Source organism: Daphnia pulicaria, chromosome 2, assembly GCF_021234035.1.
Source record: "Daphnia pulicaria isolate SC F1-1A chromosome 2, SC_F0-13Bv2, whole genome shotgun sequence".
Taxonomy (NCBI): Eukaryota; Metazoa; Arthropoda; class Branchiopoda; order Diplostraca; family Daphniidae; genus Daphnia; species Daphnia pulicaria.
Window position 1 is genome coordinate 5,001,918 of NC_060914.1, and position 26,998 is coordinate 5,028,915.

The following is a 26,998-nucleotide window of genomic DNA, read 5'->3' on the forward strand; positions in this document are numbered from 1 at the left end:
TGTTGTAACAATTCGTCAGTGAGCGCGTCATCATATCCTATGTAAACGCTCTCTAGTAAAGGACAAGATAACAAATCAAATAGAATGTCATGTGAAAGGTTGAAGCCGCAGACGAGATCCTTAAGATGTCGAAAGTAAACTTGCCCTTTTTCATTGCGCAGTTGAATTATTTCGTTTTCAGACAAGGCACTTAAACTTTGGCATTGATTGTCGAATGTCAAGGATATTAAATTGGGGCAAAACTTGACGAGGGTCCAAATGTCAACGATTTCAAAGTACGAAAGGTCGAGAACTTGTAATGAACTTCCGATTACTTTCAGTACGGGAACCAAGCCCAAGTCAAAGGTAATTTCGTCATCATACTCTTCATCCTCATCATACTCTTCATCCTCTTCACCTGAGCATGGGAATTTGAGTATCTGTAAGTTATTCAAACTCGTTAGGCAAAACAGATCAATATCTGTCAATCCTTCCTTGACAAAAATAGTGACAGAGAAAAGCGAAGGGCAATATCGCACGACTAACCCCAGCTGGCCGCTTGAATATTCCCCAACTGGGCAAAGGAGTAGACGGGCGAAATTAGTATGAGCTAACTCCGCTGACTGCTGAGCCACTTCCACTAAACCATCAAAGATGTGGTCATTCTCGACGACCCGCAGAGCCGGGCAATTCTGCAGAGCCATTATTATTCCTTTTTTTGTTACAGCAGGGCAAGTCACCAACAATTCCTGGAGGGTCTTGGTCAGCTCGGCTGTTTTCGGAACTAACCATTCAAGGCCAGTATCCGTCAACTTATCACATTCATTTACAACCAATATCCTATTTTGGAAAACACAATTATTCATTGGAAAAATCGAAAAATAAGGAAAAATATTGTATATAGCCAAGTATATAGCCTACCTCAAGTTTTTAAACCAAGTCCCTATGATTTTTAAACAAGAATCGTCAATTTTAGAATAACATAAGACTAATACTTGCAGTTTTTCAAGTTTGGGGAAGAAATTTGAGAATTGTTCATAGTCATACATACGGGTAACTGGGAGGGCATGTGGACGATCGCCCCCTTCGACAAATGCCCCCCTGGCTTTGCTCCAATTGCCCCCCGACTGTTGCCCCCCAAAAATAAATGCCCCCCGTAACTAATGCCCCCCTAAAGCATTTAACTTTTGAAACTGAAGACTGCGTCAGATTGCGTCTTTTCAGCGCTAGCAAATTTATGCTCAGTTATAGTCAAAGCTATTCGGGAAAATACGAAACTACTCCAAGAAATGAAATATTTCGTATTAAGTAAATACGAAAAAATATAGAGTTGAAAAATACGGAAAAATATAGATATCGAATCGTGTGATCCTTAAATAAAAGCTTAAAATTGACTATTTAAGAAGTTGGTGATTACCACAACGTTCTCGGATAAGTATAGGCTAAGAGAAAAGTAAATTTTTCACTCGGTTAATTAAAGGTAAATTATTTTTATTTATACAATCACACTCAACATTATCGCAAAGAAAACATCAAATATGACATCATTCAATCATTCATTGGTCTAATAATTTAATAACTTAATAATAACTGTTGCCGGAATAACCGAGTCCGGTGCGTTTGTAGGGGAGAGCGGGAGCAACTGGGAGTTCGTATTCATGGACGGGAGCGACGGGGAGTTCGTAGACGTGGACGGGAGCGACGGGCAAGTGGTCGCCCTTGGGTTTGAATCCCTGCTCATCAGCGACCCAGGTCAAAGTGAATTTCTCGCCTTCGGGGGAAACCCAGTAAGAAGATCCCTTGTTGGTGTTACCCATCACATCCTCGTAAGTTGCTTTGCCGTAAGAGTCGTAGGCGACGCCTTGGAGCTTCTTCTGCACCTGCGATTCCTCGCGGGTCGTGTAGTCAGACTGGGCGTAACTGCACAAATTAATATACGTTAAAAGAAATGATTAACCGATTGAATCCAGATCGATTATTAATTAAATAATGTAGAAATAGTATTTCGTTGATTTTTACCTCCACTGGCTGCTGCCGTCAAGATTGCGCTCATCAGATTGGCTGGTGACGGTGATGCCGGCGTATTTGTTATCCTTGGCGTAGGCCGGGGCAGCGTAGGCTGGAGCAGCGTAAGCCGGAGCAGAGTAGCTTGGGGCAGCGTAGCTTGGGGCAACGTAGGCGGGGGCAGCGTAGGCTGGGGCTTTGTATTCCGGCTTGTAGCTGGAAGGGGCAGCGGCAGCGACGGCCAAGACAGCGGCGATAACAAACTAGAAAATAATATTTCACTTAGTTTAGTCCAAGTCTGAGGAAATTAAAGCACAAATGAATTCGACGGCTGTTGACTGATTAAATGCCATTGGTGTGATTGTGTCGTCTCCTTACCAGCTTCATGTTGAATTCGGTTGATGTGTAGAACAACTGATACTTTTCATCTTCCCTATCGGGGCTTTTATAGTCTGGTGAACGGGAACGGGTGAAGGGAGAAACAATGATCCGTTTGGGAGGGGTCTGGGTGTGTTCGAATATGTGGTTTCTTCTTTTCCAATTGGGTCACGAACGGAACAAATTAAGTCTTGCAAATATTACTTTTTCATTGTATTTTGGTGTCAGGTGCAAACTAATGCACTTTCGCAGTCCTCTAATTGAATTGAGGTAACATTTTTTGTCCAAGAAAGAATCTTATTTTTCAGGAGAGCTATTTAATCCCTTTGAAGTTTGAAGACTAATGGCTGCGGAAGATTTTCGAATCTTGGTGTGTCGTAAGTTGCGTTAAGTCGGAAACATGACTAAGAGCCAGCATCGGTCTCTCGGTTTGGCATGATAAAGTTGTTAAGTGAAATGGAATTCTTTTAGTTTTTATTTCTCTCGTTTCATATTTCCTAAAGATTGATTATGAGCAACTTATTGTTTCTTTCAGAAATAGCATGGAAATATTCCATTACTTTGTTGCATGCCTCTTTAGCTCAGTGGTAGAGCGTTGGTCTCGTACGTCAGTTAAGAAATGATTATTAATTGAATGTAGCCAACCAAAGGCCGGGAGTTCAATCCTCTCAGGAGGCAGAAACACATGAAAATTATAAATGCGTGTCGAGAAACACTCGACTGAATTGGACATAGTGCAACTTCTAATGTAAATTTTGCAAGGAATGGAAGCTTCCAGTAATCTTTAATGCTTTCCACTTTACGCTTTAATAAAACAAAATAAACACTATAATAACTTTTTAAATATGTGCCTCCTTAGCTCAGTGGTAGAGCGTTGGTCTCGTATAAAATTATAAAATATTAAAGTACAACTTAAGTGCAAGATAGCAAACCAAAGGTCGAGAGATCAATCCTCTCAGGAGGCAGTAATGACACTATGAACAATACAATAATTTATTAAAACCTCTACTTCATTGATGAATAGCGGAATGGCGGTAAATTTAAGAATACTGAGTAAGTATCTAAACGTAATAAATTCATCCGTGTGAATCGCAGATAACACTTTAATTATCTAAATTTTCGCAACGCGGATGAGCTTCCAGTGATCTAAAATCTTTTCCAAGTCACGCTTCCAGACAAACATTACCATTTAAAAAATAGCCTATTTGGCGTTTGTGCCTCCTTAGCTCAGTGGTAGAGCGTTGGTCTCGTACGTATAACAAATATGAAGAAAAAAGAAGAAGAAAAAGAAGAACAAATATAGAAAGAAAACCAAAGGGCGAGAGTTCAATCCTCTCAGGAGGCAAACTTTGATGTTCTATGAATGGAAATATTTTGATAAAATAGCGTACACCGTGATCAAACAAATGGAAATTTTTTTAGATTTTCTCTGCGGAGGCTGATGAGACTGTCTGTTTGCACAAGTTCCAATTTCATCTTATCAACCCAGAGAAGCTGAGTTGGAATTATTTTTCTTTGATATTCTGATAAAGAAACATTGTTTTATGAAAATCCCTTCTCTCCGGAAAGATAAAATCCAAATGGATTTATTATTTTTTCAAAGAGAAAGTTACTATAATTTCATAGATGGAAACGGAATCTCTTCTTGTAATAACGTTTTCGTTTCTTAATTATATTTTGGATGACGTGAACGTAAATGCAAGCGCAAATACACATTAAGAGGTTTTGTTCCTTCCCGAGATAAATTTAATTCTTTAAATTCAATGATGCATATAATTATAAAGAAAAATGGCAGAATGGATGATGTACTTCATGCAGAACTTGATGGCCATTATATTTTCCCAGTCCAAATATGGGCTGGAGGGCTGTATACCGTACCACGATAGCCGTTACAGACCGTTCAAATGTGCGCGCCGCTTTTTAATCTGTTTAAAGTGACTCTGAATTTGATTTTAGTTATTGGTCTCCACCTCCATTAAAACGAGACAGAATGTTACCTTGAAAAGTTCATTGGCGCCAATAGCTCGAGGTGATTTATAGATTCGATGAGACGAGATAAAAGCTCGAAGTGACTTGACAGTTGGTACGCAGATCCCATTTTAACTTCCACGGCACACTTTGTCTCTTCCAACTCTATTGAAAATGAAGGTATAAAATGAATTTTTATATAGTTATGTTAATCTGTGAATTATTTTATTTAGTCTTATATTAGTCTGTAATTGTGAGCCTGTCATTGTTGAACTTGTTTGTCGTCGTTTCGGAGGCGTGGTTCCTCAATCTCAAGTCCGGCAAATCTGACGCAGCGACAACAGTGAGGTCAGCACCGAATTCACGAAAAGTGATTCTGGTAGCCAAGAAGGTCTACGTTCCGATGTACGCGTCTGACGACTCGTGATAACTCGAGGTCGGACAAGTAGAAGTGGACTGTATTTAAAGCAATCAATGTCTGTCGTGTAACTTCAAGTCACTGTCAGAATCAGAACATCGACACATAATCAGGCATCCATCATCATCAATCCTGGGGACCAGTCTTCGATGGGAAAATGGAAATAAGAGTGGTCCGTCCTGGACACACTCATGCACATATAGGGCACAACACACACACAACCTAAAGGAGGAGGTGTGAGAATTGCCACCTTGTCACAAATTGCATGTGTCGACGACGTCTGAGACTGCACGTCAGAACAATTTGGTCACAATATTCAAAACGCGAATACAAGTAATTATCTGTCAGGGCAAGAGTCACTTCAGTTCAGAAAAATTGGAAAGGACGAGATCACAAAGAAGATGACTTAGATTGACAGGGGAAAGGGGGAAATAGGGCTAAACAGTGGTAGACAAGTGGCGCCATTAAAATTAACAAAAAGGCTAAACAGCATCCGCCGAACCATTCTCCCCCGAACTGGATCCGGCTTCCGGAGCGAGTGAGCTTGGTTCCAATAAGGCGAGTTGATTAGCTCCACGGCGCAATATCCCTGTAGAAAACTCGACGTCTACCGCTCGAACTAGTTCATCCTTTCCCGGATACGTTCTCACAACTCTTCCGGTCCGCCAGCGTCCTCGCGGTGCATCCTTCCAATCGTCGAGCACGAAATCGCCAACCGCTAAGTTCCGGGCTGGTCTTGTCCATGTGCGTCGCGAGGTCATGGACTGCAGGAATGCTCCATGCCACAGCTCCCAGAAGCGGTCCGCCATCCGTTGAACGTACCGGTAGTGGTCCCGTGGTAAGGCACGAGAGAAATCACCCGCCGGTAGATCCGCAATTGGCGCGCGATTCAAAAAATCGTTCGGCGTCAAGGGCCGAATTTCGTCAACATCTGAGCTGACATAAGTCAGAGGGCGGGAATTGAGCAGTCCTGACACCTCAAACAGGAGCGTCCGAAGAATCTCCTCGCTCGGATTACGCTGTCCGTTCAACTCCTTGTCCAGCACTGGGTAGAGCGCTCGCTTGACCGAACGCACCAGTGATTCGTGAGCTCCACCAAAGTGGGGTGTCTGGGCTGGCTGGAACCACCATCGAATCCCGAGAGCTTTGAGCTCCGTCTCCAACGCCGAACTCTCCTTTAGTCTCTCCAGCTCTTCACGTAATAGTCGCTCCGCCCCGCTCAAATTAGTTCCGTTGTCGGAGAACATCTCAGCTGGCTTGCGGTAGATAGAAACGAAGCGGCGCAAAACCAGCAAGAAATCGTTGGCTGATAGAGAGATCGCCACGTCGACGTACACGGCACGCGTCACTAAACACGTAAACAGGGCGCCCCATCGCTTGGCCGTCCCTCTGTGATAGGCGATGTCAATGGGGCCGAAATAGTCGACGGAGGTGTAGGTGAACGGAGGCTGGTGAGCACCTAGCCGGGCCCTGTGAACGTCCGCCATCATCTGTAGCGCTGCTTTTGGTCGGAAACGCCGACACGCCAGACACTCGTTGCGAGCTCTCTTGACCGCCTCTCTTCCTGCTGTGATCCAGAAATGTTGTCGCACCTGGGCAAGCACCATGTCGGTTCCGGAATGATGAAGCTGCTCATGAAAGGCGCGGATGATTGCTCGCGCTAACAGATGTCGGCCATTCAGAATCGGCGGATGGAGGACCTCGTACGGTAAATTCGCTCTGCTGAGACGGCCTCCAAGCCGCAACACCTTGTCAGCATCCAAAAAGGGGGTCAAGGGCTGCAAGGGTGATGTAGGGCGAATCACTTTTCCACGCTCCAGTCTGCTTATCTCCTCGGGATAGGTCTCCCTCTGGCACCGTCGGACGAGATCGAGATAGTCATTCTCTAATCTGATGAGAGTAGGCACGTCGCTGGCAGCTATCTTCACCGTCTTCCAGTCGAATGGCACTATCTTCTCCGACACGACATCACTCACATGGGCGCGGGCCCCACGCATCTCCGCCTTCTCCAAGGTCCAGGGGAGGTCTTGCGGCCAGGCCGTCTCCTCTTGATACAAGAAGGGTGGTCCGTCCAACCACCACGCTGGGATTGCCCGGTCATCCAGTTGAGAGCGGGTCGCCGCATCCGCTGGGTTTAGGACTCCCGGGACGAAACGCCACTTTGAAGGGTCCGATAGGGTCTGGATTTCACCGATACGATTGCTCACGTAGACCTGGTAGTCACCAGATAACGCTCGAACCCAGTTGCGCACCGTACTGCTATCGGTCCAGAAACGACGCGCTGCGATCTTCCGGGTCAATGAAGATTCCACAAAACGGGCCAAACGCGCTCCAAGAAGTCCAGCGTTCAGCTCCAACTTGCACACGGACACTGTTTTCAGCGGAGCCAACTTTGTCACTGCCTTGACGAAGCGCACGATCACTCTCTGGTCACTGTAGACATTACGGATAAAACATACGGCGGCGCAGGCCTCCTCAGAGGCGTCCACGAACGTGTCCAGTTCGGTACGGACGATTTGGTCTTCATCCGGAAAGAGGCAGCGGGCAAATTCCACCGTCTTTAGCTGCTGCATGGTATCGAAATAGTTCTCCCACCACTCACGGTCTGGTCCCGTCACCGCATCCTCCCACTTCAGGCCTTTCACGCCAAGGTGGCGTAGTCGTATCTTGGCCTTAACGGTGATTGGAGCAGCGGCGCCAAGGGGATCGAATAATCCGGCAACCTACGAAAGGAGCCCGGCCCGGGTGTAGTTGATCTCTGCCAACCGGACACGAAACCCCAAAACATCAGTGGCTGGCCTCCAGGTGACGCCCAGGACCATCTCGGCGTCGTCAGCGCCAAGGTTGACCGTGTTGACGCCACTCTCCTTTGGATCTGGTAGCGAGAGCTGCTCCAGCAGGCGTGCGTCGTTGCTCACCCAATGATTCAGATGGAAATCGCCACTGCTCAGAGCCTTGTTGACTGCTGTCGCCCGGCGCAGCGCCTCGTCAGTGGTCTTGCTGGAATCCAGGTAATCGTCCACGTAGAGGTACCTCCGGATGGCGGCTGCTGCCTCACCCTGGTCTACGGCGGCGTCGTCTGCTGCTCTCCAGGTCGTTCGGATAGCCGTATAGGGCGAACATGAGACACCAAAGGTCACCCGGGTCATCTCACACGTTGTCAATGTTCCGTCCTCTTCCGGCCAGAGGAATCGAAGGTAGCGTCGATCCATGTCGTCTAGTCGGATCCGGCTGAACATGGCTCCTATGTCTGCCGACCACGCCACCTCTCCTTCCCGGAAGTGCAGAATTACCGCTGGGAGCGGATTTTGAAGTGCTGGACCAGGTGTGACGTAATCATTAAGGCTCCTCCCGCGGTACTTCGCAGCTGCGTCAAACACCAACCGCAGCTCAGGACGGCCAGCAACCTTGGGCACCGCAAAATGGGGTAGCCAATATCGAGTTGGCCGCTCCTCGACCTCTCTGGGAGACAGGCGCCTTGCATAACCCTCGGCAAAGTTCTTGGCCATCGACTCTCGATAGTGTTTCTCATAGGCTGGATCTCTTGTAAATTTGTTCAAAAGCGGACGAATACGGGAATCAGCTACACTCCGGTTGTCGGGCAGCAATGGAGGCTCTTCATCCTTCCAGAGAATTGGGGCCTGGTAACCCACATCCAGCTTCTTGGTCTCAGCGTCCAGCTTCGCGACTGCCCGTCGATCTTCGGTGGACATTCCGGCACCCTGATACTCGGTACCGAATGATTCGGTGTCGCAGAACCGTCGTAGTTGTTCAACCAGCTCCGCTGTGATGTGTACGTCTGATGAGGCAAAGGCACGGTGGCAGAGGGCCTCCGTCGTCGATCCAGATCCCAGCACACCAAGGATTGTCCATCCAAGCCTGGTCTTGATAGCTGCTGGCTCGTCGTCGGCTCCAAGTCGATAATCTGTCGGTGTGATGAGCGTTGTATGGTTCAAACCAATCAGGACGTCGATTCTTCCGCCGGAACTGCGTAGCGGCGGCAAGTCGTTAAGGTGGGTCCAACGGTGGCGAAGCTGCTCCCAATTGTACACGGGAACTGGCTGTGTCACGGTCTTTAAGGTCGAACCCCTAAGGGTCACCATGTCACCGAAGGCCGTTTTCAGCTGGAGAAACAATTCTTCTGAATTCGGATGCGTTGAAGCCGCATCAGCTACTCCCTGGATCCGAAGTGTCTGTCGCTCGCCTGAAATCCGTAGCGAACGAACTAATCCCTCACGGATGAAAGTTGTGTTGCTCCCGGCGTCCAACATGACATTGATGGGCACCAGCTCCCCGTCAGCATTCATAGCGTCGAGGCGGATCACACCAAAGGCGATGGTACCGGACGTTGCTCTGGCCGAATGTGAGGTGCCCGTTCTCTCCGGAAGTCCCCGGTCAGTGTGGATCAGAGGGTGGTGGAACGTCTTGCATCCGTCCTTGCCGCATTCTTTCTTGAAGCTACAGTTGCCAGCTCCATGTCGTACGCCGAAGCAACAGTAACACAGGCCACGCACCATGATGAAGGTCATTCGTCCAGCAACGGGCATATTCTTGAAGAATTGGCAATCAGCCAACCGATGCTCACCCTCACATTTAAAACAATATGGAGGCTTGGATGCTGGTGTCGTTCCCTCACGAGGCGTAGGGGCAGGAGCCCCTCGAGCCGGTCCGGCTCGGTGATTGGTGGAGGCCTGGTGGGCCCGTGAATGCCTCTTCTGATGATGCGGGTTGTTTCCCGTCTGGGGTGGCCGAGCTGGATTGTTGCTTTTCTGGTGCTGTTCGGCGGCAATGGAGTATGCATTCTGGTAGGCAGCCGCTCGCGTACATAGCCAGTGGCCGAACTCGTTCATGGTGCGCCGCTCCAATCCTCCACGCTGGCCGTCATTCCAGTGCAACCGATCCTGGGGCTGAAGTTTCTGCGTGAGCCGCTCGATCAAATCAGCATGGCCGGTCTCCCCGATCCAGGTGAGATTGAAGAGGTGAGTCCTCACCTTTTCGGCAAATCTACGGAAGGTAGCGGGCGTCGGAGGCTCGACTCGATCCAAGGCTTGAAGGTGTGCTGCACGGATAACTGCACGGCTGCCACATGTCTCTTTCAAACGTCGGAGAGACTCCTTGTAGGCCAGCTCACCTCCACCTAATCCGTAAACTAAATCGGCCGTCTCTCCCCGTACGTTCCTCTTCAAAATCGCCAGCTTCTCTCCAGGTGCCTTGCCGGTCTGGTGTACGAGTGAGTGAAAGAGGTCGATCCACTCAAACCAATCCAGAGCGCGCCCAGAGTAAACCTCCAAATCAACTCGAACCGATGTATGGCGATGATCACCGGAATAAACGAAGGGCTTCTCTCTTCCACTGCAATAGTTGGTGATCCATTCATCCGGAGCATGAACTCGTGCTACCGGTTTGTACGGGGGTACGGAGATAATCGACTTAAAATCGTCCTCTCGATCTCCATTTAAGTCCTTCTCCTCCCCTAGGTCCTGAACGGACTGCTTTGCTGCCTCCATCTCCTTCAATGCTTCTTCGGCTGCTTTGGCGGCCTCCTCGTAAACCTTCGTGGCGTCTTGGGCTCGTTGTCGGGCTGCGATTACTTCCGGATCTGTAGGATCCCATCCAGGGACGGAAGCTGAATCCCCCTCTCGGCTAGAGATATAAGCAGCCACCTCGTCCGCCACTCCGTCAACATCTCCTCCGTAACGCAGGAAGGCTTCTTGTTGTTGCTCTCCTTCAGCCTCCTCCAACAGCTCCAATAAACGGTCATTAATCGGGCCGGAATCACCAAGGAGAGTGCGAGCCTCATCCAGGAGGCGCGTGGCTTCACGGCGTGAAAGCTTGTTGGTTATAACCTTCCGCATACGGGTGCAGCATCCGGTTATCTTAAAGCGCAGTACCTTCTGGCGGGCCCTGCATTGGTCGATGGTGAATGCTGCAATATCCTCCGCCATGATGAGAAGGGCTAGAAGACAGCGAAGGATCAGAGCTAACAGCAACGTAGTGGATGGCAGCTCTGCTCGTCGATGGAGAATCTTCGTCTCCTGGGTTGCCTGCTTAACGGCAGGCTCTTAGTCAGTTCAAATGAGGGTAAAATTAGGATCCTGGAACACCGTCGGTCTATAGCTGAACTCCCCAACTTGGTTCTCGTCGAGTAGTCGGCTCTGCTTGACGGGCAAGGATCTTCTTAGCTGGAACTAGTCAGTTCCTTCCAACTTGGTTCTCGTTGGCTTGGTCGGGTCTGCTTAACGGCAGACAATCTTTGTCAAGGCGCCACAGCGCAGGTCAATTCAACGCTGATCAGCGTGGCCAGTCGGTTATAACGGCAGGCCAATCAAAATCAAATGCTGGAAGGCGTGGGCAGGTCTGCTACAACGCCAGTCGAAGTCGAATCAGATGCTGAAGAGGCGTGGGCAGGTCTGCTACAACGCCAGTCGAAGTCGAATCAAATGCTGAAGGCGTGGGCAGGTCTGCTACAACGCCAGTCGAAGTCGAATCAAATGCTGAAGGCGTGGGCAGGTCTGCTACAACGCCAGTCGAAGTCGAATCAAATGCTGAACAGCGTGATTCAGAACGATGCCGGTAGCTCCGGCTCGAAGGACCAGATGATAACTCGAGGTCGGACAAGTAGAAGTGGACTGTATTTAAAGCAATCAATGTCTGTCGTGTAACTTCAAGTCACTGTCAGAATCAGAACATCGACACATAATCAGGCATCCATCATCATCAATCCTGGGGACCAGTCTTCGATGGGAAAATGGAAATAAGAGTGGTCCGTCCTGGACACACTCATGCACATATAGGGCACAACACACACACAACCTAAAGGAGGAGGTGTGAGAATTGCCACCTTGTCACAAATTGCATGTGTCGACGACGTCTGAGACTGCACGTCAGAACAATTTGGTCACAATATTCAAAACGCGAATACAAGTAATTATCTGTCAGGGCAAGAGTCACTTCAGTTCAGAAAAATTGGAAAGGACGAGATCACAAAGAAGATGACTTAGATTGACAGGGGAAAGGGGGAAATAGGGCTAAACAGTGGTAGACAAGTGGCGCCATTAAAATTAACAAAAAGGCTAAACAGCATCCGCCGAACCAACTCGGCCTCAGCAGTTGCCGACCGACTTCTGCCCATATCTCCTGCACTGACATCTTCTGATGGAACTGTAACGGATGGACGCCAACAGCCAATGGCCGTCGACTATTCCAGCTCGATGTATCTTCAACCTCCTCCAGTTGCGTCATAAGCCATGTACGCTCCCGCTTCAGCTAACGTGGCTGCCGCTTACGCAGCTCCTGTTCAGGTCCCTGCTGTTGTTGCTGGCCAGGGCGTTGCACCCCAACAATATGCCGTTTACCCCGCTGGATACGGAGCTGCTGGCCCGCAGTTCGTCCAATACGCCGGTGCTCCGCAGATGTCTGATGGGGTAAAATTTGGCACTATCCAAGATTTCATATTGGCATGATATTATCATTTTGTTTTTTATGGCGCAGACTTGGGTGATGCAATACGTCGGAGCTGGACAAGCTGTTGCTGCTGGTGCGCCTTACTCGCCAACAGAAAACGATAAAGAGGCGGTTGTCGATGGATTTGCAGTACCGTTCCAACTGAAGCGTATGCGTGTAGTTTGACTGCAGTGATCGCGCACAGTTCTTACTCTTAATTTTACATTATTTAATTCGCCTGAATAATTGACCTTACTATATCTACTTGACACAATCAATTTGCTAAACATATAAAATACATTTGTGCTTTTAACAAACCTATGCGAAGCAGTCAGTTCTGTCTTAAGGAGGTTACCAGGTTAACAACGAAGGTTACCACTTGTAAGGAGGTGCTGTTATTCACAATTTATTTTCAATTAAATTAGCTCGATTAAATTTAGTTCATTTTTCTTTCGAAGATATTCGCTTAAATCTAAAAGTCCTTGTGGGCATTGCATTACTGTGGAAAAATATATTGTATATGGCGTAAAAATCAAACCAGTTTTATCTTACTAATCAAAATACAAACTGCTGTCTTACCGTAAAAAAGGCATCCCTATGCCCGTGACTAAATTTTGCCCCTTTTTTAGACACCATTTCTATTTTTTTGTTTCAGGAAATTGTAAAGAAAAATAGACGTTCATTCCCATAACCATTTCCTCGTATGTAAACCAAGACCTGAATAAGAATTGCAGTAAAAGTTAAAACGAAGGGTATAGCAATTTCACCTTATCACGATAGTTTTCTTATGAATAAATTACACTTTCGTCATCTGCACCCGGATAGAACTGTGGAATTGGAATGTTTGAATTCTACTTCGATTAAGTATAGCATGTAAGCCAAATTCAGTGAGCCGTTTCTTTCTGTTTCTAACATAAAAGTCATTTTACAAAAAAATCTATCCTTTTGTACTGTAAAGAGTATATTTTGTATATTTAATAATGCTATAACAGCTGATGCAGCTTAATTAGCACAAATATTTAAGCAGCTTACAAATATAACAACGTTGCGCGTCTACTCCACATATATAGTAACCGTTAGTGACAAAAAGAAAATACTAAAAAAAAAAGATTAATCAGGCCATAGACAGTTGCAGTAAATAATATACGTGTTCGTATAATAAAGATTAGCCTATACGCTCTGGTGCCTATATGACACAGATATTCTTCCTTATATTAGCTTCGTTATGAGCAAGTATAGGGAGCAAAAATCGTTCGGTGAGGCGACCATACGAGAATATCAGTTCGTGAATGAGTATCGCCAGTTAAGAACCAATAAAGTTTACGACAGATTTCTTGGTGATAAACCCTCGTAATTCGTCTCCCGCTTCAACAAAATGCAGAAGTTCATCAATATAATGAATAGTGTTATTCAATCGGCTACTTTCTCGATAATTTAAAATTGATATTAACCTACTTAAACTTAACTTTATATTATGCGCGCTTACAATTTTCAACTGACGTGTTTGCTTTTATTTCCAACTATCTCAAATTGTTCATTTAAATCAAAATTCTGTTCCCCGGTCTGCTACAAGCTTCATCTCTAGCTGTGAATGTCCAGCACTCAGTGACGAATAAATCACGAGCGATGGGAAAACGACGCCTCCAGCAGCAGTGCTGTTATAACCATAATTTTGTCAGCAAACAAATTCAATACCTCGATAAGTTTCGCAATAAAGCATTGGAAATATTATCCAACGATCGTTATGAAATCAAATATAGCCTACACCGAAACACCTTCAGACGACGAAATGAATTTAAATCATCATGAGAATAATAACCTGAACTGTAATGATATAGGTACAAATTGTTGATTGAATGAGACTTTAAATTTAGTACACTGTACATAATAGTCGCTATATATTAATTCTTGGAATGCTGGTTGATTCATTTCATTGTTTTCAGACGGAGAATTTGAACATCGAAAGAAGATAATTTGGATAGCGAGTCTGCATGATTCTGAGGTCCGTTGGCTTGGCCTTCGGGAAATTGAGTCTCATTTCAATCATTTCGCCACTTTTGGTCGTGCAGGAGGATACCACAAAGTCAACAAAACTTCAACATCAAACACAACAATAACCCCAACAACAACTACAACTTCAACAACTACTACTCCGACGACAACAACAACGCCGACAACTACTACGCCGCCGAAAACTACAATGAGAGATTATAATATCTGGTTTATTCTGTCTGGCAGTCGCGTGCTCCACCACGACGACTGCAACGACTGGATCGTGCAAAACCATCCGAACTCCCGGGGCACAAACGGCACAGTGTCTAGCCATCACGGTAGCCGTTGGGAGCAAAATTCAAATGAGTTGTACGACCGTCTAATATATACGCAGGCTGGCACGTACACCACGGTGAATTGTGATACAAATAATGCTGCAGCACAATTTCTTTGATAAACACAATTATTTGGGCAGTTTTACAGCAACAGCGGAACAAGCGAACAACCCTCATCATCACCGGATCACCCACTGTGGGCACAGTGCTGTACACGTCGACGGACAACACGCTGACTATCGAATCCCTTGCCGGTAGTTCCAATGGTTCGACGGGTTCGACGCTTTGCTGCACATGGACAACTGTTTAACAGAAACGCAGTGTTATTGTATAGTACTAGGAACAACAATATTGGTGGATGTTGATTAGCAAACACCAATTACACCAACCAATTATAGCAGTGAAATTTGAACTAATAAAGAATGTAATTTCATTTCAAATCTGCGTTGCCTTGCATCATCAGTCACAGTTACAGTGGGTACCGAAAGTATCCGTACGGCTGAGAGGATCAGTAGGGAAAACGCGTTTTTCAAAACGCTCCCAAAAATAGAATTCTCGGTGGAATTCAATAAAATTTTTTTCAAAGGTTAATATTAAGGCGGGGTATCATGTGATTTTTCGGGGGAATTTTTCAACAACGCGATAGGTGGTTTTTATCGCGTTGCGTAAGTATCCGTACGGCCGAGAGGCCCAGTAGGGAATGGGCTTACTTTGGAGGCCTGTTATTCAGTAACTACGTAATATTATAGGGTGGGAAATTTCTTAAAAAAAAGAGCTGCATTAGCTCTATCTGTGGTCATAAGATCACATTTTTTAAGTTTCATTTATAGTAATGAAATCAAAAATGAAAACACGAATTATAAGTTTTCCGTTTTCTTCCCCTCGATTCCCCATCACCAGTGTTGCCATATCCCAAAATCTCTTTCTTCCCTTGAACGGAAGAGGGAGAAAGAGAAAGGGTAAATATTTTTTGATATGGCAACACTGGTGATGGGGAATCGAGGGGCCGCCTTAATATTAACCTTTGAAAAAAATTTTATTCAATTCCACCGAGAATTCTATTTTTGGGAGCGTTTTGAAAAACGCGTTTTCCCTACTGATCCTCTCAGCCGTACGGATACTTTCGGTACCCACTGTATGTCTCTTACAAAAATTACAAAATCACTTTAATGGCGATTAATGGAACACCAGGCGACAAATAAAATGCGTTTACACTCCACAGCAGATGATCAAGCTTCAAAATATTTACAAATACAAATAAATTCATTAATAGTGTGGCAGATCAATTAGTACTCAGTTGATGACCCAACTACATTTTTCAAACATTTGAAACAGCGACAAGTAGTTTAATGTGTCATACTGTAATTTTCAGCCATTACTATTTGTCCAACCCCTTTAAAGGTCACTGGAAGAAATAAGTCCAGCAAATGGAAGTCAGAGACTATAAATGTTTACAGCACCCTGCACCCTATTATAATGTTGTGGACGTTCCGGCCTCCGCGGGACAGTATCTTTTAGTCAAATAACATTTTATGAAGTAGGAGTGAGTGTAAACAGTCTAAACATGAAAAAGAAATATCCTCGGAAATTTCTTATTTTTATTTGGGTTTAATATGGCAAACATTATTTCAAGCAGATCAAGTTCCAATATGCGTTGCGAAATATCCATGAAGAATTCCTGTTTATTGGCTACCTGAGTGTTCATGTTGTTTGTTGAACGAGTTTAACAACTGAAATATGTCTGGAATAGATTAGGTCCTCCTATATGGTACACAATCAGATTCCAGTAATAAGAGAGAGCGGCCGGTTTCCGGTTATTCGTTTTCATTCTTTCGTGTTTCTTCTTTTGGTTATAAGTGATTCGTAACAAACTCAAAGTCGCTCAAAGCCAATTCACCTATATATGCGCAAGCATTTCCCCGCAGCTTTGTCAGACAACGCCCTTGAGCGCAATTTCAAAACAACATTTTGATATCACTCATCGCAAGACTTTATGATACAATTATGGGATTCCAAAATTTATTTATCTAAGAACGCGCATGTTACTCCCAAAATAATAATTTTAAAACGTCCTTCGTCGATTGCGATTGGTCGATAAGAAAGATTCCAGAAGAACACGTATATAGAACCTTTGGTGAATAAGTCTTTCCTGTTGAGTTTCACGCTCTTCTTTTTTTTCAAGTCACCATTTATTGTATGTTGTACACTCGCTGAAATTTTCGCACAGATAGAGCATAATCTTTTTTCCAGAGTCATCCAGCACGTGGGGCCTCTTCCTGGGTGGTGGTGGAATAATAAATCTGTTTGGTCGAATATTTAAAAAATGGGCGGATTGCATCAGCAGAGGCAGGATTCTTATCGGGGCCAATCGATTTCAGTTATAGCCGAAGAACTTCAGAAAAATTTCCGAAAATATCGGAAAATACCGAAACTATTTTTATAATATAGGCTATTGAATGTTAATTTCCTTTTCATATTAGAAAAAATCGGAAGAACTGAAGAATATTTTTTTTTGTCCCTTGTATAAATTCTTTACCACTAGTCTACTATTTGGAGAATATTAGCTTATCACTATAAATTCTCGGATGAATTCGTAAAAATAGAACTTGGTTAATTATAGATAGCCTAATTTGTATTTATTTATACAATCACACTCAACATTATCGCAAAGAAAACATCAAATATGACATCATTCAATCATTCATTGGTCTAATATAATTTCTTAATTTAATAATAACTGGTTCCGGAATAACCGAGTCCGGTGCGTTTGTAGGGGAGAGCGGGAGCAACTGGGAGTTCGTATTCATGGACGGGAGCGACGGGGAGTTCGTAGACGTGGACGGGAGCGACGGGCAAGTGGTCGCCCTTGGGTTTGAATCCCTGTCCATCAGCGACCCAGGTCTAAGTGAATTTCTCGCCTTCGGGGGAAACCCAGTAAGAAGATCCCTTGTTGGTGTTTCCCATCACATCCTCGTAAGTTGCTTTGCCGTAAGAGTCGTAGGCGACGCCTTGGAGCTTCTTTTGCACCTGCGATTCCTCGTGGGTCGTGTACTCAGACTGGGCGTAGCGTAGCTGCACAAATTGATCATCAATATCAAGAAATGATTAACCGATTGAATCCATCAAGGTTATAACTAGGAAATAAAGTAGAATTAACATTTTGATGATTTTTATTACCTCCACTGGCTGCTGCCGTCGAGATTGCGCTCATCAGATTGGCTGGTGACGGTAATGCCGGCGTATTTGTTATCCTTGGCGTAGGCCGGAGCAGCGTAAGCCGGAGCAGAGTAGCTTGGGGCAGCGTAAGCTGGGGCTTTGTATTCCGGCTTGTAGCTGGAAGGGGCAGCGGCAGCGACTTTTAAGACAGCGGTGGTTAGAAACTAGAAAATAATATTTCACATAGTTTAGTCCCAAGTCTGAGGCAATTAAAGCACAAATGAATTCGACGACTGTTGACTGATTAAATGCCTTGCGTGTCGTCTCCTTACCAGCTTCATGTTGAATTCGGTTGATTTGTAGAACAACTGATACGTTTCATCTTCCCTATTGGGGCTTTTATTGTCGAGTGAACGGGAACGGGTGAAGGGACAAAAATTATTCGTTTAGTGAGGGGTCTGGGTGTGTTCGAATTTGGTTCCTTCTTGGGTCACGAACGGAACGAAGTTTTGATTTTACTTTTGCATTTTACTTTGGTGTCAGGTGCAAATGAAACCATTCTCTTTCCGTCAGTTCTCTCTCTAATTGAATTGAGGAAACATTTGTCTTTTTAGAAGGAATCATATTTTGCTAGGGATCTACTTGATCTCTTGAAATTTGAAGTTATTGGGGAAGGTTTATCAAAAACAAATATGTTATCCCTGTTTGCTAAAGAAGTGAGTAGCAGACTGGCAGCGCAAGATAATTTTGGTTTTTCATAGCGTGGTTTTTCACAGCGATTTCGTGGTTAGCTAAGTTAGCTGATCAACATCTGTTAATAGATGTTTTGATTACCTAATCGAGCTGATCTGTTTAAGGAACTTTTTTATTAGCGAATGCAATCGCTAATCTGGTGTAGGGGAGAGGGGGGCTTGTTGGCAGGTGTATTTTTCCTGAATTGTTTGAGTACACTACTGGTAAAATGAATGAATGAATCCGATTCAGATTTCAATTCTCTAGGAATTGTTCGTATTTGTTTACAATGTTCATTTACACGAAATTGTGAAATCGAAAAAAACTGCAAGAAAAAAAGTCTGTCAACTTCCTTACCTATGGGGTAAGTTGGCTGCTGACGATTCTCCATTGCTCCAAAATTTCTAGGTCGAATTTTGAAAACTTGCAACTCAGCCTCTGGTGAGTTATCCTTATGCCGACATGCCCCTCAAAATTTCTGACAACTTACCCCACAGGATGCTTTTCGAACAAATAATTTGATAACTAAATAACTTTTTATTGTAGAACTGTCGTGTTTCTTTTAAAAATAAGACAGACATTAATTATATTTGGCTGATGGGTTTTCTGACACTCTTAGAGTTTTATACTATGAGAAAAATAAAAAGTGCTGAGAGGCCCAAAAAAAACTTTTTGCCGCTTTTTTTTCTTTTTGCTATAACTCCTGTTGGGGAAGTCGCATACTTTTGAAATTTTGTATGAGCAATCTGGGTGTTGTCTTCCATATTTTGTGTAAAAGGCTTGATTTGTTTTGGTCTGTAAGGGGTCTAACTAGCAGAATGCCAACTTACCCCACCTGCCAACTAGCCCCTTCTCCCCTGTTAAAGCGAATGCACTCGCTAATCGGCACTTCATTAGCTAAAGCATTCGCTAAATTTATGCGAATTAGCCATTTCACTTCTAATGTGCACTCTATTAGCGAGACTATTCGCCAATTTTTCAAATTTTGAAGTTTGGTCCCAAAAATAATCAAAAACATCTATTAACAGATGCTGGTTAGCTAATTTAGCTTATAAAGCAGTCCCGTTTTCACCTTCTAGAACACTGGTGTCGTGTGATAAATTAACGATAGTATACACTTGACTAAACAAACGAAACGCAATGAAAGAACTTTTAGATTTCTTCGTAAGCTTGTGGAGTCCGTCCCGAGATAATTCAGATAAATGAAATTCTTTGAACTTTGAATTAACTGCATCGCTATAAAGTTATGCGCTAGTTTTTTTTAGGGAGGAGAGTTATAAATCAAATTCATTGAATTCAACACACAGAAAAACGACAATTAGTAAAGTGGCATATACTATATGGGAAATTACCCATATCCGGAAGAATTTCCCGCATCTTTGTCAGACAACGCGCCCTTGAGCTCCCCCCCCCCCTCAAAAAAAAATATATTTCTCATAAGGATGTATTATTGTTATGGGGTTGCAGTATTTATTTATCTAGAAACACACACCGGTGCTTCTGGATTAAAAAAAAAATAATTTTTCACTGGTAATAATTTTTAAAGGTAAAAATAATAGAATTTTCTGGAGAAACACTATTTGAAGAAAGTCTCTGCTTTTGAGTTTCGATCACGCTGCTCCTTTGTTTATGCCTCCATGGTAAATACTGAGTAAAAAATCCGGGAAGAAAGGGCATCAACCCATTCCAAATCGTAAAATAGAAATGGGCCCGGATAAAAAAAATTCCAATGAAATGAAATACAAAGAGAGGAAGCAATGTCGTTTAGGAAACTTTAGCAGTCTGTAGGCTGCTGGAATGGCCGCTATTAGTTTCTGGATTAAATTTTTGTAGGGCTGCATTTTTTGCTGATGAGCAATCCGGTCTCATATTTTTTGGCATCTTGCTTCTATTTCTGATATTGAACTATTGCTGAAACTCTCTAGCACCTTTTGGTGTGCATCGATACTTGACCTGACTCCTTGAGATACTTTTTGACTTTACTTTTCTCCGCTGCGTGTTGCGCTTTGTAATCCGCCATCTTAATAATGTTCAGAATGGTTTTGATTTCTGCTGCCATATATAGGGGCTTGATAATATTGTTGTCAATTTTTTTTTGAGTAGCGTGGCTGTTCCCTAGAAAGACAAGTTGTCTGCTATCAGAAAACGATTGATACTGGGTTGTTGATCTTTTCATGCCGATCATTTTTAATATAGGGCTTAGGGTGTGCAAATGAGCAAGAGTATCCGTAAAACGCGTTCAAAGTTTTGAGTTTTACGGAGCTGACCTGCAGCCCAAGCCGGGCTAAAGGGGGGAAAAGCGGGGGGGGGGGGGACTGCGCGTACCCATGGGAGAGGGGTCAGTGAAAGGGGACATCAGAACCTGACAAATAATAACCAATAGGAAGCTTTGCCTTACTTGGCGGTATGGGCGGTATGGCTCAAATCCTGAAGGTGGGAACTACTAGGAAATGCTTCCGGAGCTCGCCGAAATTCAGTCGAATTCGTCTTCTCAGTAGGGGGAGGGCGCAAAAAATCGACTTCTGGACTTTTCACAGAGTAAGCCATCACCTTATCTCTGTTCCTCACTTTGAAATTGGTTCACGGTTGTAAATTTTTGCAAAATTCCCTTCTACTAACGAGCCTGCTGTACAGTTTACAACAATCAACAGTGTTCCATCAATATCACCATTCATTGGTAAAACCATATTTTCTTCTTCAATTAGGTTTAAAACAACAATGTCTCTGGCATTACCAACCTCTTCAATCATAGAAACATATGATTCCGAGATCATACTTAAGGAGTTTAGCTGAAAACTCCCTTCATAATTCTCTTCTTCAGAAATATACAACAACTGTGGAATTTTGATTGGGTCGTGAAGTTCCAAATCGGAACCCCTATTTTATAAATGGACATACTGTACATAAATTGAAAAAGCATTAAATTAAAAAAAATTTATTTAGACTGGGAAGGAAAGAGTCCAGATCAAGAGCACACAACAGCAGTCGGGATACCGGAAGGAACTCCAGTTCAAGCTGTCTGTTAGGTTCAACCAACTTGGTATATTCATTTATCTTGTATTTCATGTGTCGTACATTCTACATTTTTTAAAGTATCATGCAGAGTGAACAAACACAACCTTAGAAAAAGGCTTACCTTGGTTTGGTTGAAGCTCTCTTCCGTGTGAAATGGTGAAATTCACCACCCTGAATACTACACTACTGCTGATAGAATATAGCTTGAGGCATTGAAGAGTCATCAACTCTTACCGAACGTAGCCGGCCCTCCCACATCTGCGACTTGCACTACTCCTGTTTCCACTGAATATCTTCCAGGTATTTCTGTGGTTCCAATGCCGTTCTACAGATAGGTCCTACAGTAACGCTTGGAACGTTATTGTTCTAATGAATCGATCGGAGTGTGTCATACAGGGACTGAATTTTACTTATTTTATTTCTGTACCCGGGCCAAATTTTTCAAGATTTCATTATTTATAAAATTTTTTATTTTTAATAAATAATTGTTCACGTAACAAATCTGTTTCAGTCCTATTTTTAGATATAGTACCCACCACAATAACTGGCTTACCCCTGTCGATGTTTTTACCATTCCCTAATAATATGTTAACACATATCCTCCCATTCTTGATGAATAAGACTTGAATTGAAGATTGAGTTGTGTCATGGGGAACGGTTTAAATTAAACCCTTTTACACCAAAATATGTTTAAATTAACTCAATAGAAAGGAACATTTTCTTTCTTGCAGGTTCTTTACGTCATCGAAAAAAACAAATGATTTATTGGGATTCACTTTACGGAAAGACGACCAACACTTTTGGCCAATTCGTGGAGTCAGCGTCAATCCAGTTGTGGATAGCTGCTTCCGTCCCAGAAACGTGCTGATCGCCGTAAGGTACAGTGATTATGTGTACTCATAGACTAATAAGTAATGTTTCACAAATTATAACTTTATTTTCCTCTTCAAAAAAGGTCAACGAGGTACACATGACGAGAGCAAGCCTGGAGGATAGTATTGTGGTTTTGCGTTGATGCAAAGAGACATCCATTCTACAATTTGCCTATAACCAAACAATGGCTGAGATGTTGTCTCTGCAGCAGAACAATTTCAAATAGGGATTTGGCCTGTACAACTGATTCGTATGCTGAAGCAGACCACAACGGCGCCGCCGTCGATCGTTTCTCCCGGTTTTAAGTGCCCTATTGCTCTTTTACATGCATTGATTTTTAGAAAATTAAATTTAAATACTTAGTAATTTCAGATCAAAACTACTAAACCAAAAGTAAGCTTATGCCTGGAAAAATATTTTAAAATCACGGTTTGATATTCTAAATGTCATAATTGATGGTACGGAACGGCTTTTATTGCTTTTTTAGGATTGCAATGTATAGCTATCGATAAAAAAATCGTCTTCCAAAGGAGAAATAGTTGAAAAGCTGTCATTGCTGTGGATTGTGGAAAGATGTAAGAGAGAGTCAGTTCAAGTTAGTTGTGGTGGTTGTTGCACTTATTGTATGGTTGTGCTCATGAAGTTACAAAAAAGATTGCAACAATTTAAATCAGGACTCAAACAACAATCTAAAATCTTTGTGTACCACAAAATTAACCAACTAACACTCGGTGGCGATATTTAAAACTGATCGAACTTTTAAGCCGATGCTACTTCTGAAAAACCTATACACAGAAGCAAATTTCTCTGCTTTTAAGTGACGGAAATCTAATGTGTATGTGAGGTTTGAAACATTAGGACAATTTTTTATGGTTTCATTCCACATAAAAAAAAGAGAATCAGGGGTGAACATAAAGAACTAACGGCTGTATAAAAACATCTAAGCTATATAAAAACTCCGTTGTGTTTTTTTATCGCTAATGGGATCTACATAAAAAATGGCCATACCTTCGGCTCCCGTTTTAAAGGTTTTTTATTATAATGCTATTATGTATTTATTTCCTTTTACTAAAAACAAACGTTTGTTTTCCTTTTTTGGTGATTGTCTTGAAAAGTTATTGTCTTAGTCCCGATTAAGACATCTTTGTGTTACCAGTCTGAAGACAAGGGGGATAAAATGCGTAGAATTGGGTAAAATACAATTTCTGCAATTCAAGCATCCCGATTCTTCAGTGGGCTTGATAAAGGGCTTGAGAAACCAGCAAATCTAAGAAAAGAAGAACCTACTGCAACACTTCTAATTTTTTCCGTATAATTTGTCTTGTATGTGAAAGAGAAAAAAAAGTTCTTTATGAAACGTGGAAAACTCAACTAAGATTTATGTCGATGATGAAGAAATCACTATTTTTCAGTCTCATTTGTATTGTGTGAACTTGTGACATCAAATTACTTTTGAATTCTTGTCTATAAATAAAAACGCAATTTTTTGTAACTACTTTAACCTTAATAACAAATGGAAATAATAATTCGAAGAGAGCATATGAGTTTAAAATTGTTTAGTTTATAAATATTATATTTTAAATATTGTATATAAATACATATTTATGATTAATTATATAAATTTAGAAGGATTTTTGCATTGTGTTTTACGGTCTGATCCCATGCATAGAAATCAAAATGTAAATTCATTGTTGGAATGAATTCTCTGGTTTTGAGGGGAGTGGTTAGAAAAAAAGGGTGCTGACTGCAAAAAAATAATACTCCGTTTCAATAACGGATTAAAAATCCAACCAAATGGGGAGTCCGGTTAAAGCCATGTTAAAACACAACATTTGATCCATCTCAATCTAACGCTCTATAACCACTTCACCTACTGACACTTGTTGATCCTATGGTAAAAATATTTTCCTTTATTCTTTCCTCTTAAAAATCGAGGATGCATATCAACAACAAAGGCTCGGTGAATAATAACCAGAAGGGAATGTGTGCATATCCCACAACTACTCATGTAGCTCGTCATTTCATACCCTAGCCCCCCAGCGGTTGAAAAAAACAATATAGTATAGTTTTACAATATAGTATAATATAGTGGTCCGACTATGATAAGTATTACATGGAAGGGAAACAAAATTTTGGAAGTTAGAATTCGACTAAATTTAGGGAGTAAATGTAGGGTAAAAAATTATTTGATTATACAAGAATAAAGTTTAGCTTATTGTAGTTACGGGGGAAAAATGAGAAGTTCTTCTGACTTTTGGGTAAAAAATTATTCAAGAAAGGAAAAAGGGACATTTTAAGGGGGTACACAAACAAAGCAAATGGCGGCGCGATAATGGGAAAAGGGGAAATTTTGTACACCTGAACGCACATACACCGTTCAGTGTATAACATTCACCTAGATGCGTCACACATCAAACGATAGCCCACTTATCGATGATTATACTAATTTTTTTTAATTTGGGTAACTTTTAACGGCTGATCCGGAAAGTTAAAAAAAGGGGCAACGTAGTGCCGTAAGAGGCCATAAGTCCTTGCCAAAGAAAAAAACATTGAATTTTGTTTTAAAAATGTGATAAAACTCGCATAAAGAATTAGGAATTTAAAATTTCTTTATTTCTTATCATTGATTTAAATAAATTAATGATCTTTATCCATGCAATTAGAATAAGGTTAAATCAAGTTTTATATTAGTGGTTTTTTGGACTATACTTAATTTCACAAATCGACTAAATTCCATGCTATACGAAAATCGGGCAATGTTGCTTTCTGCGAATTAAAATTCACATCTTCGATCTTCCATCTTAGCATAGTTAAATTTGTTTGCATAGTTCGTAGGATCCTATGCTGGCATCATACCGTTCTGGTCTGCGAGGTTCCCGTAAGAAATCCAAATAAAATTAATAAACAGTAAGTAAAATATGAAATATTAAGCAACATAAATAAAATTCAAATATTTGAATCGGATACGGTTTGGTAAATACTGGATGGTGAATGCCTTATCCGATCCTTTGCTTGGCTCGCGAGTTTTTCTCTCTAAGTTGTCCGATTTCATAAAATAATTTTGGATTCTTATTGTTCACTCGATACCTTTGAGAGGAACAGCGTCATCTTATCGGATGCCGATGAATATACTTAGTAAGAACGGTTGCTGTTCTATGCCCTTTGCAGAGACCTACCGTATCTGCTTCGTCACGCTACGTTGTCAGATAAAATGGCAAAATAAAACCGACCCCGAAGAGCCCTATACATTCCTTTATGTCCAGTTCAGGGTGCTTTTATGATATGTTTACATATGACAGTTGGCTCACTTACCTCTACATTATAAAACAATTGCCTCAGTACAAATCATTTTCATTTTGATCACCATGTAGATCTACTTCGAATATAAAAACACAAAATGGTGTTAAATGATACACACTGAGTAACTGTTGTCTATAAATGTAAAATTTGAAATTAATTTCAAAATATCTTTGTATAGATTTACATTCTAAAAAATTATAAATTATTGTTAGGAAAAGACGTTGTACAATATACATGATTTGTACTCAATAGCTACATTTTTTTTAATTGTTTGAAGTTATATCCAGATTTGATTCACAGCAATCCTTCACAAAATGCTTTTTCAGTTTAGATACATATTGAGCTGCCATTTTAGCTTTTGACACTTGCGTAGTATTAGGTGTTTGTCACTGTAATAGCCCATTGTTACTAGCTCAGATGATGTCATTTTTGAAGGTTGGATTTCCTGCAATGTAATCTTGGTTAGATAAGTAAATAATTACTTAATTATATAATTTGATACGTATACTAATACCGATAACGACAATTACAATGTTCTTACCCAACTTTTTGGTTTAAGAACATGAGTAGACATTGGGTACGTTAAGCTCTTAAATGGAAACAGGGAAAAAAAATTCTTGCAATGGCTAGAAACATAGAGCTACACAAAATCATGAAAGACTACATATTTTTATTTATATCCTTCTTATTATTTCCCCTGTTGGTCAGTCGTCAAGAGTTCATTCTAGCCGTTCGAACTCGGGACTTTTCAACGATACACTACTTGGTGCTGCTCCTGCATCTCCTCCCGTGGGTGTGGGGGAGGGGTGAAATTAAACGTTGAACCCATTTTGTTCCTTGTCTCCGAACCGGGAAACGTGACAACGTAGTGGCTTTGCCTCTGTCTGATGCAGTGGAAAGGTATGTTGTTTGCCCTTGACACCTGTGGCATAACTATGCAACCCTTGTGACTAGACAAAAAACGACGAAAATTACATATAAAACTAGAGTCAACAGAGAACGTGTTTAAATGGTACAGCTACTACCCAATCAAAACGTGGACACCTAGCATATTCGTCTGGAAAAAGATATTGCAGAAATTGACGTACTTTTCCGGCAAACCGTGCAGGCTCTGAATGCAACAGTGGAAAACAGTGGCAAACAGTTATGGAAAACTAGATGTGTTGTGAGACGGGCGAGCCAAAAGAAAGACTTGCAACAGTAAAAAACTTATACGATCCAAAACTTGTCGGCGCCGCTATGCAGGAAGTTACAACTAGGCAGATTCATGTTTTTGACATGCAATCCGGTGTGGCTCTGAGCCGGACAAGCAATTAGCTGACTTTTGTTTATACCCGACATGTCTTCTGTTGGATCCTTGAGATAAGGAGTGAAAGTTGACCGAAAATTTTTTAGACTCCTACAA

At 42.4% G+C, this 26,998-nt stretch overlaps 2 protein-coding genes and 3 non-coding genes across 6 annotated transcripts; 4 read left to right on the forward strand and 1 right to left on the reverse strand.

Moving 5' to 3' along the window:
* Positions 1-1,453: 1,453 nt before the first annotated feature.
* Positions 1,454-18,044, reverse strand: LOC124327457 (endocuticle structural glycoprotein SgAbd-8-like). Of its 2 annotated transcripts, none has more exons than XM_046786388.1 (3): positions 18,006-18,044; positions 1,999-2,246; positions 1,454-1,899 (listed from the first exon to the last, which is right to left on the reverse strand). In XM_046786388.1, the coding sequence occupies exons 1-3, from the start codon at positions 18,012-18,014 to the stop codon at positions 1,560-1,562; spliced, it is 597 nt and encodes a 198-aa protein (XP_046642344.1). In that variant the 5' UTR covers positions 18,015-18,044; the 3' UTR covers positions 1,454-1,559. The 2 variants fall into 2 exon arrangements, with proteins under 2 accessions (XP_046642344.1, XP_046642343.1); XM_046786387.1 differs by lacking the exon at positions 18,006-18,044 and adding an exon at positions 2,362-2,411.
* Trnat-cgu lies at positions 2,932-3,039 on the forward strand. The gene is made up of 2 exons: positions 2,932-2,967; positions 3,004-3,039. It is a non-coding gene; the product is annotated as a tRNA-Thr (tRNA).
* Trnat-cgu lies at positions 3,211-3,326 on the forward strand. The gene is made up of 2 exons: positions 3,211-3,246; positions 3,291-3,326. It is a non-coding gene; the product is annotated as a tRNA-Thr (tRNA).
* Trnat-cgu lies at positions 3,578-3,706 on the forward strand. Its single transcript has 2 exons — positions 3,578-3,613; positions 3,671-3,706. It is a non-coding gene; the product is annotated as a tRNA-Thr (tRNA).
* On the forward strand, positions 11,849-12,476 carry LOC124327460. The gene is made up of 2 exons (XM_046786393.1): positions 11,849-12,171; positions 12,239-12,476. The coding sequence occupies exons 1-2, from the start codon at positions 11,995-11,997 to the stop codon at positions 12,374-12,376; spliced, it is 315 nt and encodes a 104-aa protein (XP_046642349.1). The 5' UTR covers positions 11,849-11,994; the 3' UTR covers positions 12,377-12,476.
* Positions 18,045-26,998: the final 8,954 nt, after the last annotated feature.

Coding starts and splice junctions, on each gene's coding strand:
- LOC124327457 (XM_046786388.1), bottom strand. Junction 1,900..1,998: donor GACGGCAGCAGCCAGTGGAG/GTAAAAATCAAC, acceptor TAATTTGTGCAG/TTACGCCCAGTCTGACTACA.
- LOC124327460 (XM_046786393.1), top strand. CDS start 11,995: ATGTACGCTCCCGCTTCAGCTAACGTGGCTGCCGCTTACGCAGCTCCT. Junction 12,172..12,238: donor CTCCGCAGATGTCTGATGGG/GTAAAATTTGGC, acceptor TTTATGGCGCAG/ACTTGGGTGATGCAATACGT.